At 42.5% G+C, this 12602-nt stretch overlaps 1 protein-coding gene across 1 annotated transcript in view; it reads left to right on the top strand.

The window, feature by feature from the left end:
* RAP2A (RAP2A, member of RAS oncogene family) overlaps positions 1-10472 on the top strand; it is a 33617-nt gene extending 23145 nt beyond the window's left edge. The window contains exon 2 of the mRNA XM_026493500.4: positions 6650-10472. Within this exon, the coding sequence (XP_026349285.1) occupies positions 6650-6887 (238 nt within the window). The 3' untranslated portion in view covers positions 6888-10472. The remainder of the gene's footprint in view (positions 1-6649) is intronic.
* The last annotated feature ends 2130 nt before the right edge of the window (positions 10473-12602 follow it).

Here is a 12602-nt window from a genome sequence, read left to right as displayed (position 1 = left end):
TGGTATAATCACCTTTTACAAGATTTTATATCTATGTTTGTATAGATTCATATAGGAAAATAGTCTGGAAGGCTATGTACCAAAATAGGTAGATTGTTCTCATGGAGATGGTATGAAAAACATTTTTCATTTTCCTCTTTATCTATTTAAATATTGCTAGGGATTTTTATTTATGCATTACAGTTGACCCTTAAACAACACAGGTTTGAACTGTGAGGGCCTACTTATATGCAGATTTTTTCCAATAACTCCAGGGTAGTACTGTAAATGTATTTTCTTTTTTATGATTTTCTTAACATTTTCTTTTCTCTAGCTCACACTCATGTAAGAATACAGTATGTAATACGTATAACATACAAAATGTGTGCTCAGCAACTGGTTATGTTGTCAGTAGGCTGCTGGTAGTTGTGGCTGAGTAGTCGGAGGTTATATGTGGTCAGCGGCCCACGTCCCACATCGGTCGGGGTCATCTGTACTTATTTCATCTGTCCAGGGAGAGGAGAAAGAAAACCTATTTTCATTTTGGAGGAAAGAAAAGATTTTTCTATTCAGAAGGGTAAAAGAACTAGAACCTCTGAGAAGGGCCAAGATGTTGCAAATGACAGCTCATGAGATCGGGATAAAGTTTTTAACATTGACTTTTTAACACTAATGTTTCACAGAACTGACAGAAAGGACAGAACCGAGTTGTTTGAGATAGGAGTTCCGCATCACTAATGATGTTCAAATATAACCATTTGGTAAGGTTGTCATGGAAGTGATTGGAGCATCAAGTGGTTTGACATTTTGCCTTGCGACTCTCTCGGTAGATGAGATTTTTAACACGGGTAGAAGGTTGAATCAGGGGACCTATAAAAATCCTTCTGATGTTCATCCCTGCATTCAGAGAGAATTGTACTTCAACCTGCTGGTGAAAAAGTGACTTAAGAAGAAAGCACATGATAAAATTCACATGAAACATGGCCTTCTTTTAATATGCGACAATACGGCACCCTCCAAAGGCAGTTAAAGGGGCTGACAGTAGTGGTTTCTGCCTACAGCTCATCACTGCCTGACAAATTGATTCTGGACTTGCCCCAGCGGAAAACCATCAACTATAGAAATACGATATTATCTGGGGTCATGAAGTAGTAGGTTAATTAGGCCAGCGATTTCTAAACCCTGCTGAACCTCACAATTAGTCTTCAGAGCTTACACATATAGATGCATATTTTTAATAGGCTCTCTGTGGGTCCTGACCCCACAGATTCAGATCAGGAGCTCTGGAGTAGGGCCTGGGGATCAGTATTTTTTAATTCTCAAGTAATTTTGGTGATCGGCCAAATTTAGACACAACCACAAACAAAATATTCATACACACATACATACACATACACACATATCAAGACAGTTACCAAGAAAGGAGAAGACAACATAAAGACCATTGGAAAGCAGCAAATATTTTGACTGAGAAGCCGATCCACACTCTACAGCTAGGTGCTACTGAAGCCTACATGACGTTGCTCTCAGTGCATTAAGCAGACTACTAAAGAACTAGTTTTTTTTACCCATACGTTCTGTCATCATGCTCGTGAATACGATAAACAATATGAAAATGCATGTGGATAAAACATGGGTTTGTCTGCAGCCTCTAAACAAAAATAGTTATTTGAGCCTCATAGCCATAACCCTGGTCATGCTCTTAAAGAAATGTCAAGGAAGATACGCTAAAGTGGAAGAGAACCCAGCTGATGTTTAAGACATGGACAAGATCAGGTTAACAATAATACATCACCTGAATATTTTTTGGAATTTTGCACCTTCAGTTTCACTCCCAAGTGATATTAGTTAGATGGGGGGGGGGGGGCATTGAAGGCAACTTGTAAAACTATCAACAAATCTAGAACATGGAATGAAAGGAACTGCCGTCACCTATTATCCCAGTGCCTAGTCTTCCTAAATAATAGAGTCGACCCTGTCATAAATGTCACATTTGTCTTCTGAGGCCACTTCTGCCTCCCAGATTCCCAAGTTCTCTACAGCCTCCAGGGAGCTCGTTCCCTCACTTCAGGGTTTCAGGCCACAGGAACTGTGGGAGGTGATACAGATGGACCCCTCAGGCCGTGTGCTAGTCCCTGAACCGCTGTGCACTCCCCGCCCCCCTTCCAGCTTTCACATTGTCAGCTCCAGGTCCTGCTGGAATGCTCTTTCCCAGGCACCCACTCTGCAAACTCCCTACACCCATCATATCTTTGCTCACACACCACCTTCCCGAGGCCTACCCTGACCATCTAATTTAAAATTGCACCTGTGCCCCAGTCCTGGCCCAGACCTACATTTTCTTTCTCCAGTGCACTTAACCGCTTTCAGTAATTATTTACTAGTGTTTACTGTCAGATGTCTGTCTCCCCTGCTAGATTGACCTCACTGTGAGGGCAAAGATCTTCGCTTCGTTCACTGATGTCGCTGAAGTGTCTAGAATAGCATCTGGCACATAGTAGGCTCTTATCAAATAATTATGTGTTAAGTGGATGCATAAATACATGATGCCTTGATTGTTCATCGCCATTTATGCTGCTGCGGGCGGCTTTCAGTATTCAGTATTCAGCCTTCCGTATTCCCACAGCGACAGCCGTCCCACAGCCGAGCTCCCGAGTCCCAGCGCGTGGGCAGGAGCCGCTCCACTGGTCGAGTTGGAAGCCTTTGCTGCTTGGTGTCTTGTCCGCATGAGATCTGAGGTTTCCCCTACATTTTGGCCTTAGTCCTGCTGTAAACTTTCACATCCCTTGTAGAGATCAGCCTGTTGGGGTTGTGCTGAGAACAGCGCTAAGCTCTCAGCAATCACTCGGTAAATGCTAAGTACTGCTTATGGCGGTGGCCCCGTGTGTTCGGATTTTTAGCTGAGGAGCACCTCAGAAATGATAGTCCAGCTCATGTTATAGCTCAAGAAACGGGAGAACCAAGAGATTAAGGTAATTCTCTAAATTCACAGAACCAGCTGGAAGCAGTTCTGGGACAGGAGTCCGGGTCCGGCGTTGTTCGGTGGTCCTCCAGCACACCGTTCGCTACTGCAGGAGGACGGTTTCCCCACGCCCTCCTCTGTGCTGTCCACACAAGGCTTTCCTTCTTTCCCTTTGCGTTCTCACCCGCCTTCCTTAGAGCGGATCCAGGTTTCTCCAAATCTGACCCCCCACTCCTGGGACCCACTCTGTCATCCCAACCCGAAGGCCCGCGTTCCCTTCCACACAGGTTCCCGCATTTGCAGAAGACTTTTCTGCTTTGCTCGTCCCTCGTTACCCTCCTGCTGGGCACGGGGGACTAGAGATGGGGAAGGCTGGCGGCAGGTGGCTGCTTCATTCCGCGACTCTGGGTCGGTGTGTTCTGCGCGTCCGTCCTCCGGAGCTGCTCACGTCCATCAGCTCCTCTTGCTTCTGACCCTGGGAGAAGCAGGGGTCTCAGAGCAGCGGGCAGGAGGCGGGAGGAGCGCCGCCCTGCTTTGCCCGAGGACGCGGGTGTTTCTAGTTGTCTCGTGAGCTTCACAGCAACCTGTGCGTTAAGTGGGAACAGATCTCTTCCTCCTTTTTTACTGACAAGGAAGTGAACTACAGGTGGATAGAGTAAACGGTTTGCTCAGTCTCGCAGTCTCCGTGGCAGGGCTGCAAGCTGAGCCTCCAAATCCTAGTTTAGAATCTTCTCTACTGTGTCATATTTTAATGTTAACAGAAAGAGAAAAAAATATTTCTCACCGTCTGCTATTCTGAAATGTACATAATACCTTTTTTTCCGGAAGACCTTATTCAGTCTTTGAAAGTCTTCTGAGGATATCAGTCTGGATTTCTCTAGCATTTTTAGCGAGTGGGTCTTAGAAAAGATCGCTGACAATTCGAATAGCGATGTAATGGGCAGGTTCCCTGACACTAACTAAATTGTCATCTTCATGTGACAGTCATTAATGCTGTTACATACGGACCTATGTTCGCAGTATTCCGGTTGCCATTTTGAGAATCTGTTGGTAACATTTATTCAGATTCTTGGTTCAAACAATGTATCATACAACTGTTAATGATTTGAAAACCCACATTTTGTGGTTTTTAATTAGGAGCATAAGAAATATGTCCTTAAATATAAAACACGATATATTACTGTATTTAAACTAAAAAATATTCTCTAAAATATGTATCGCTTAACTCCTAATAGAAAGTGATGTTTTATCACTATCGTTTTAGTTAAGTCTTGTAAACAGAGATTGAAATTAGTTTTTAACCTAATTAAATTCAACCAACACATTGACTGAATTGTATTAATATTTATGTTACTTCACTGCCGAACAAAATGTTTTCAGACACACTGTGGCGTATATACTCTCGTAAGAAAAATGAAACGCAGTTACATCTTTGCAAGTCAGGTAAGGGCGTGAGATGGTCCTGATGCGACCAGCAGCTCCTGCCGAGCTTCTCCGCGCAGCAGGTCAGGAGGGCTTGTAGCGGAGCCGCGGACACGCGGTGTCCGTAATGCGGCTTCATCTTGCTGCCATTTGTCCTTCCCGAGGCCATGGGCTACACGTGGTTGTTCCTAGGTGAGAGTCCTAGAAGACGTGGCAGGCTCTTGGGTCCTGTGTTCAGAGCTCCCAGTCTGACAAGGCCAGAAAGCGTAAGGCACAGTTGATGTGCAGTAAATCCATGCAAAGTCAGTTGTGCAAATCCATTTCCTGCAGACCGACACCCAAGTTCTAGACTTACGGTTGATACTGTTACCCCCACACATTTTTAAGTTGTTTTTACGTTTCAGATCGCTACGTGGCCCGCTGCCTGGAGCGTGCTCTCTCGTGGAAAGCGTTCCCCGTTTCGTCTAGTGCCAAAGACAGAAGTGAGCCTCTGTCGGGAATATAGTTTGCTTTACAAGTTAGGAATGACTTTTTAACAGAATGCTGGAACTGTGGAAGCATTCTCACTAATCTAATCGTAACCACCGCGCTCGCTCAGTTTCCTGAAGGATAACAGCTCTGTGCGAGTCCCGCCCCAGTGAAGCCGCGACCACGTGACAGTTTTCGAGCAGATTAGCTGTGTCCAGTCACACTTGTTACCGCTCATGTGCAGTTTTGCGGTTTGCTTCCTTGATACATTGGAGATGCACTCTGCGTAGGAGAAAGTACGAACACACACTCACACGCATTGATTTATACTGTGAGATCCCAAGAAGCTTTTAAAATGGTGTTTAGAGTAAAAATGATTTTCTTATGAAAATATATTAGCAACATTTCTTAGCACAAACATAAACAAAATACTGAATAAACATGCCGAGTAGCACCATGTATTTTTACACGGGAAGTAAGCATCGTAAAGAGAACCGTCTTTAGGTACCAAAATGCTAACAGTAGAACCTTTTTTTCTTCCTCTCAGATCGTTTGTTATCTTTATTAGTCGAGCCTTTTCCTAATGTCATAACTCACAGTCACCTTATGTTAGCCTGTCTGGCTCTATAACAAAAATACTGTAGACCGTGTGGCTTAAACAATAGGAATTCATTTCTCACAGTTCTGGAGGCTGGAAGTCCGAGATCAAGCCTCTGGCAGATTCCACGTCTGATGAGGGCCGCTTCCCTAGTTCATAGACTCATCTTTTTTTTTTTTTCCCTAAGATTTTTTTGTTTATTTATTTGGGAAAGAGTGAGAGAGCGCAAACAGAGGGGAGGGGTAGAGGGAGAGGGAGAAGCAGGCTCCCCCATGAGCAGGGAGCCTGACACGGGGCTCAATCCCAGGACGCCAGGACCATGACCTGAGCTGATGGCCAGCGCTTAACCCACTGAGCCACCCAGGAGCCCCATAGATTCATCTTTATGCTGTGTCCTCACACAGCGGTAGGAGCAAGGCAATACTCTCCTATCTCTTTTAGATATTAAAGGGCATCCGGTCCCATTCATGACCTAATCACCTCCCAAAGGCCCGACCTCTTAAATACAATCCCAGTGGGGCTTAGGTTTCAACGTCTGACAGGGAGACCGCCTATCTATGACACACCTGTTCTGTTTAGGAAGGAAAAGAAGAGACGGCATCAAATAAAGCTAATGATTGAAAAGTTTAATCCTTGTCAAGCTGAAAAGAACCATGATTGTCTTTCAACTGGCCAATCTAGAACAGTTTTATAAAGGGATAGAGTGTAGTTTTATTTGATAGTTTTTCCTCCTAATGATTTCTCCTATCTTTTTTCGTATTCAGGAACTATTCACACATGACCAGCGTGTGTATTTATGGAACAGAGTAAAATGCTGACAATTACAAATTGTTTGTTTACTCAGTAGAGCTATTACCTCATCAACTGAAATTTTGAGTAAGCCTCTCTTAGAATGAAGAAAAGTTTAAATTAATCCACCTAACAGGATTTATTCTGAGATTCTGAGAATAATTTTCCAAATATATCTGGAAAGGTAAATTGATTTTGAAAGATGTATAATTGATGAATTAACCTCATTTCCAAAAACCCATTTATGATCCACTATGAGAGCAGCTTCTAAATGCCCTCAGGCAGATGTCAAGCCAAGTGGCGCAAGTAATTTTTCACGCAACTCAAGAACGAATATTCGTAGAATAGAAGGGAAAAAGAGAACATGCATTTTAGCCGTTGACCTTTGTGCTAACTTCTACAATTCACGCGTGTCGTTCACTCTCTTGTAGGTATGAGAAAGTGCCAGTCATCTTGGTTGGGAACAAAGTGGACCTGGAAAGTGAGAGGGAAGTGTCGTCCAATGAAGGCAGAGCCCTCGCGGAAGAGTGGGGCTGCCCCTTTATGGAGACTTCCGCCAAGAGCAAAACAATGGTGGACGAACTCTTTGCAGAAATCGTGAGGCAGATGAACTATGCGGCACAGCCTGACAAAGACGACCCGTGCTGTTCTGCATGTAACATACAATAGCCTTCGAGTACGGCTGTCCTGCACGGGACCTGCCCACGACCACAGGCGACACACGCCTCGTCTGCCCGACTGCGGAGCTTGCAGGGTGTGTGGCGTGAATCTACAGTGAGATAGCAGCCCTTATTCAGCCTTGAGCAGTGATTGTCCGTTGATCTCTCTGAGTAACATTTGGGTTCAGTAACTTCAGTTTTCACCATGGTCCGCAGGCTCCTGTGTGCACCTGCAACTTTAAGGCACAGCCCGTCGATCTACAGGGTGACCTCCTCCAAAAGCTACGATGGCATTGTCACTGGGTTGACAGAAGCAACTATTGTATAAATTAAAAGTAACCCTGCGAGAGAAACCAGAAGAATCCCTATGATCACTTACAGTTAAAATATTTTGTCTTCTTTAGAAAAGAAAAAATAAGTAAAGGAGAAATATTTTCCTACGAGAGGACTGACTTTCAGGACTTGAGATAGTGCTTCTAACCGACGTATCCCGTCCAGTAAGATACTAACAGCTGACTGCCAACAGCATTCCAGGGAGCGAATCTTTCCTCAGCTGACATGTTCCTGTTTCTCAAAATTGATGCTTAATTGTAGATGTTATCCTAATTCGTGACGCAGAACTAACTTCGTGCATCAACCCCTGAGAGAGCAGAAGTCAGAACAGGTTGTGTAAGAAAATGCAATCTGGCTTTCGAATGTGTCGCATCTCCCGCTTTGCCACAGAAGACGGAGGCTCCCACCAGGGTTCGAGCCGCTTTAAAACCCCAGAGCCACCCTCTGTTAACAAAGCAGGGATGGTCTTAATTACTTTACTGAACAAGAAGGAAGCAACTGTAATGGGAAGATTGCCGAGCCTTCTCACAAGATGCGTTCTGGTAGATGACCGAGTACCATCGTGTAAGGAAAATGAAGCCATGTTGCATCCACACGTTCCCGTTTGCAGAAACCTCACAGGACAGTACAAATATCTTGCATTTTTACGTGCGTGAAAGCAGCAAATTCCTTCTTGCCTTTAAGGGCTATGGTGGTGGTGTGATTCTTGGCTAACCTGCTTTCGAAATCAAGTTTGCTGTAGCAGAGCTTTATCGCAGGCATCTAAAAATTGAATAACCATGTGAAATAATTTGGGCTTAAAAGTAGAACATAAATTATAGAGTGGAAGGCAAGGGACAAAAAAAAAAAAACCCCACAACCCTTTATCTTTAATTTTCCTGGGGAATTATAAAAAGATTTTCTTATAACAATTTTGCCCTGATTACTGAAGTGGCAAATAAAGCTAGAGTGAATATTTTGTTTTGAAAAGGTGCTCAAGCTCTGCCATTTTTGGTTTTCATAGCCGTGAAGTATTTATCATTTGCATGACTAATGGCACAGGAAAAACCTATTGATAAGTTTTACAATCAAGCGTAGAAGGGTTTTCAACAAACTTCAGAGTTATAAATGCTGAAGAGAGTATCTTGAGCTGATCCTCTGGAGATAAATCTGGCCCTCAGAGCTGCACTATCCCTGAGCCTGCGATCTGCGTCCTTGCCTCACACTTGTTGGCTTCACACACTTGTGCAAGTAACCTCTGGTCTTACGTGTGTACCTGAGAGAAGAGTGTGTGTCTGTGTGTGCATGTGTGTTTATTGTTCCTAAGAATTTGGCACAAGTCAGAGATAATTGCCTACACTGAGAATCCGTACTGCAGAATATAGTGTATCAAAAGCATTTTTTTCCTTTTAAATTATTTGCGTGGTTTTTTACACATTATGGAAATCATTGCTGGCCCCCAAGCGTTTAGTAAACTGGCACTGAGCTTAGAGGATAGCAAAACGGTGGATAGTACTTTTTCACAGATGAGAAAACAGAGTATGTGGGTACAACCAGGCCGTGATTGTCAAAACTCTTTGAATTGTGAATATTTGCATTCTTCAATATAGTTTTTTCTTAACAACCCCCAATTGTGAAGCACCTTGTTTACAGGACAGAAAGTTCTAACCAGTTTTCTTGAAACCAATTTCGGTATGTAACAGTTGATTCAACTCAAAACATCTAGAGACTTCAGAGATTCAAGAAGTATGATTTATCTGCAGAAATAGAAATATTTGGTAGTGAATCGGCTGAGATTTGAAGCCTCTAACTTCTCAGAATGATTTTTTTTTTAGAATTCCATATTTAACAGCAATTTATGACAACTAAGATTACATATTAAAAACCTCTGTAAAGACTACAGTTTTACATTATGGATTGCTACGCAGAAAGAAAAAGAAGTTAAATGATACAAAAGGTATGGCAAAAACGTAAGGTGGAAAAGATTACCTAACCGTTCGGATTTTTGTTCGGAAGTGTTTGCGTCAGACGAGAAGGCTTTTACTGTACAGCTGTTCCTAAGAGCCGAGCCGGCTGCCCGATCGGTGTTTAGTGGCAAAGCATCCGACATCCCCAGAAACATGGGAACCCCCTCGTGCTCTTCCTGTCGGTGTTTCATCTGGTAGGACTGTAGCTCGGTTGGGACGAGTGTGTTCGTGGAGATGTTACTAACAAGCTGAGGAACAGGAGGATTCAAGGACAGGACGTCACAGTGGCTGCAGAGAAAAGTCGGCGACCTCGCGTCCTTGTTGGTTTTATGCCCTGATCAGACTAGCAACTAGATAAGTGAAAGTTTTTCTAACATGCCTTAAAAAAATGTTATGGTTTGATCCAAAGACCCACTTTTTCTTTAGCCGTTTGTGATAAGCTTTTCTTTTGTTTTCACTTTATCTCATTTTACCTTCAACAAAGGCAGTGTTTTTAGAAGGTTTTTTTTTTTCTTTTTTATTGCAGCTTTTTTTTGGGGGGGGGGAGTTTTAAGCTGTGATAGTGATGGTAACCGATGCCTTTCGTTTTGTTCAACTTACACCAAACAAGCCACATCTGATCAAAAGCGTTACCTAAAATCTTCCTTCAACTATTGAAAGGTGCTTCGATGATTTTCTCCTTTGGTTTGTAGAATTAGGACTGAACTTTGGACCAAGCGCTTAGAGTTGCCATCACTTTTCTGTGGTAAAACTACTGATATCTGCTTTTCTTTATAAGGAAATGTTGCCTAAGGATGTCTGCTGCTTGTTTCCAGGAGTTTTCCCGTGGGAATGTCTGCGCGTGTCTGGATGTGAAAAGCGCGGAGTTTGTTTGTTGCTGTTGGTTTTTTTGTTGGTTTGTTTTGTGTTTTAGTTGTTCTTCTCACTAGTCTTGTGTTCGCACTGGTAAGCTCTACTTGTCTCCTTTGCCAATCAAATGTTAAAGACTATGGGGGTCTTTTTTTTTTTTTTAATTAACGTGTCATTGTGCATCTATTAAATCTTGATCAGGGTTTCAAGAATGACTGCAGTGGGTTTTGGAAACAGACTTATCATTATTGATTTGGGGTTTCCCAGAGATCTAGTTCACACTTAATTGTTGAGCTCTAATACAACTGACCGTTTAAAATTGAACAACAATTCATTGTTTTGTAACAATGTCAGTTGTTAAACCTTGACATTTCAGTTAAAACATGAATTGTAGTTATAACTCAATGCAAATTCAACAGTTGTATTTGGAGTTAAATTATTTTAACAAATAAATTTATTTAATGAAACTTTCTCTGGATTTGTTTGGTTCGGTTTGGTTTTGTACATGTTGGTGAGGGAAACGTGTTCGATATGTAGGGAAACAACTAAAAACTGCCATAGAGTGAATTTAATACTCTCGATACAGAAATATTCAAGCTGAATTAAATTGAGACCGCATCACATAAAAAGGGAGGTTAATCGATCATGTTCATACCCCTTAAAAATCATAACACAAGGGAGACTTTAAAAATCAGTAATTACAAATATAACCTCCCCATAAGTAGTATTTTCAGTTTTTTATGATAGTTGGCTAATTGGAAGTCTCCGTGCTAATGGTTCTAGGTAATTAACATTAATTAGCAGTTGTCCTGTGGTCCTGCTAGTATCACTAAAATGTATCCGTGTCCTTCTAGTGATGGGTTGGGGCTGTCTTTTTGTTTAGGTCTGGTGGATTTTAAGGTGCCAGAAGCTGGAGGTTGCTTCTCTGCAGGGCTGTGGGGCCTGCCTGTTCTATATGGGGCCCTGTGAGTGTTGACAGATGCTGTTAATTACGGACAGCCTTCAGCTGCTCTGATAAGGAGCCCATTCATTCCCTAAGCCAATTTAAACTATGCCTTTTGGTTATGTTGCCTTCAAACTCTGTTGAAATCCTCTGGCAACATTCCCCCAGTTTAGAGGCTTCATTGTTTTAGAATATAAGAATAATCTGAATGAATATAACAGAGGCACTGTAGATAGAATCTCAAATATTTAAAGGAAAATGTGCCTATACTTTCGTATAATAAGATACCGGCTGGTTAGCTTCATAATTTCTTTTGGAGCATTTGTGAAGTATTTGAACCTATTGAATTCTAATTTCCATTGGGAGAATTTCTTTAGGGCTGAAAAGCAGTATTTTGAGCAAGTACTTGGGAGCAAGTGGCACTTTATTGATCGTTAGAGGTCCAAGAATGGAAATACAGGTATAGCTGGAGGAATCAAGGGCCACCCAGTTTGGAACCCACCTGACCCCCCCACCGCCAGGACCTGTGAAGCAGAGAAAATGGTCACAAACTCCCTAAAAGAGCTGCTTATTTCCTAATTTTCAAAATCTGTGTTACACGTAAATATTAATAACGGGGCGCCTGGGTGGCTCATTGGGTTAAGCATCCTACTCCTGATTTCAGCTCAGGTCATGATCTCAGGGTCATGAGATCGAGCCCCACATCAGACTCCGTGGTGAGTGTGGAACCTGCTTAAGATTCTGTCTCCCTCCCTCTCTCTGCCCTTCCCTCCACGCCCCCGCCCACCCCCTGTGTGCCACACGTGATCGCTCTGTCTCTCAAAAAAATAAATAAAACATAGGGACACTTCATTTGTTAAATAGGTAAACCGGTTCCACATTTTCTAATATTAAGTTTTTTCCTGGTTTTGTTTTTTGTTTTTTTTTTTCCTTTGAGGTATTAGGTTTTTGAAAGATTTGCTTCCAGGTAAGGTGATGTGTTATTTCTTTTGATATTTTCTTAGAACAGTAGTCTTCCTGTTACTTTCTATAGATTCCTCCAAGACTTATTAGTAAAGACAAAGTAGAAGACTATGTGCTTGAAAGATTAAATACAAAGATCTATTTAGTACACACAGATCAGGAAAAAAGAAACTGAAGAAATGATTACTTGGTTTGGTTTATGGGAATGTTTTTACAATCTTTCCATTTCAAAGACTCCCAAGTATGAAAGATGCCATTGTTTTATCACATGATTACAAGTTTACACGGACAGTCTTTAGGGTATGGTTTACATTTTTATCTTTAAAAAATCAGACATTAGTAAAAAATACAAAGAAGAAAGGGAAAAGCCACCCAATTTCCAGATCTCCAAACCAACCACATTGACATTGGGTGTAAACGTCTCTTTCTTTTTTTTTTTTAATTTATTTATTCGACAAAGATAGAGACAGCCAGCGAGAGAGGGAACACAAGCAGGGGGAGTGGGAGAGGAAGGAGCAGGCTCATAGCAGAGGAGCCTGATGTGGGGCTCGATCCCATCACGCCGGAATCACGCCCTGAGCCGAAGGCAGACGCTTAACCGCTGTGCCACCCAGGCGCCCCTGTAAACGTCTTTCTATGCATTCGTACGTGCACACACACACACACATAGGTAGAGGGATAAATGACTCCG

This window comes from Ursus arctos, unplaced genomic scaffold, assembly GCF_023065955.2.
Source record: "Ursus arctos isolate Adak ecotype North America unplaced genomic scaffold, UrsArc2.0 scaffold_10, whole genome shotgun sequence".
In the NCBI taxonomy this organism is placed as follows: Eukaryota; Metazoa; Chordata; class Mammalia; order Carnivora; family Ursidae; genus Ursus; species Ursus arctos.
This window is presented reverse-complemented; position numbering and strand designations above follow the sequence as displayed.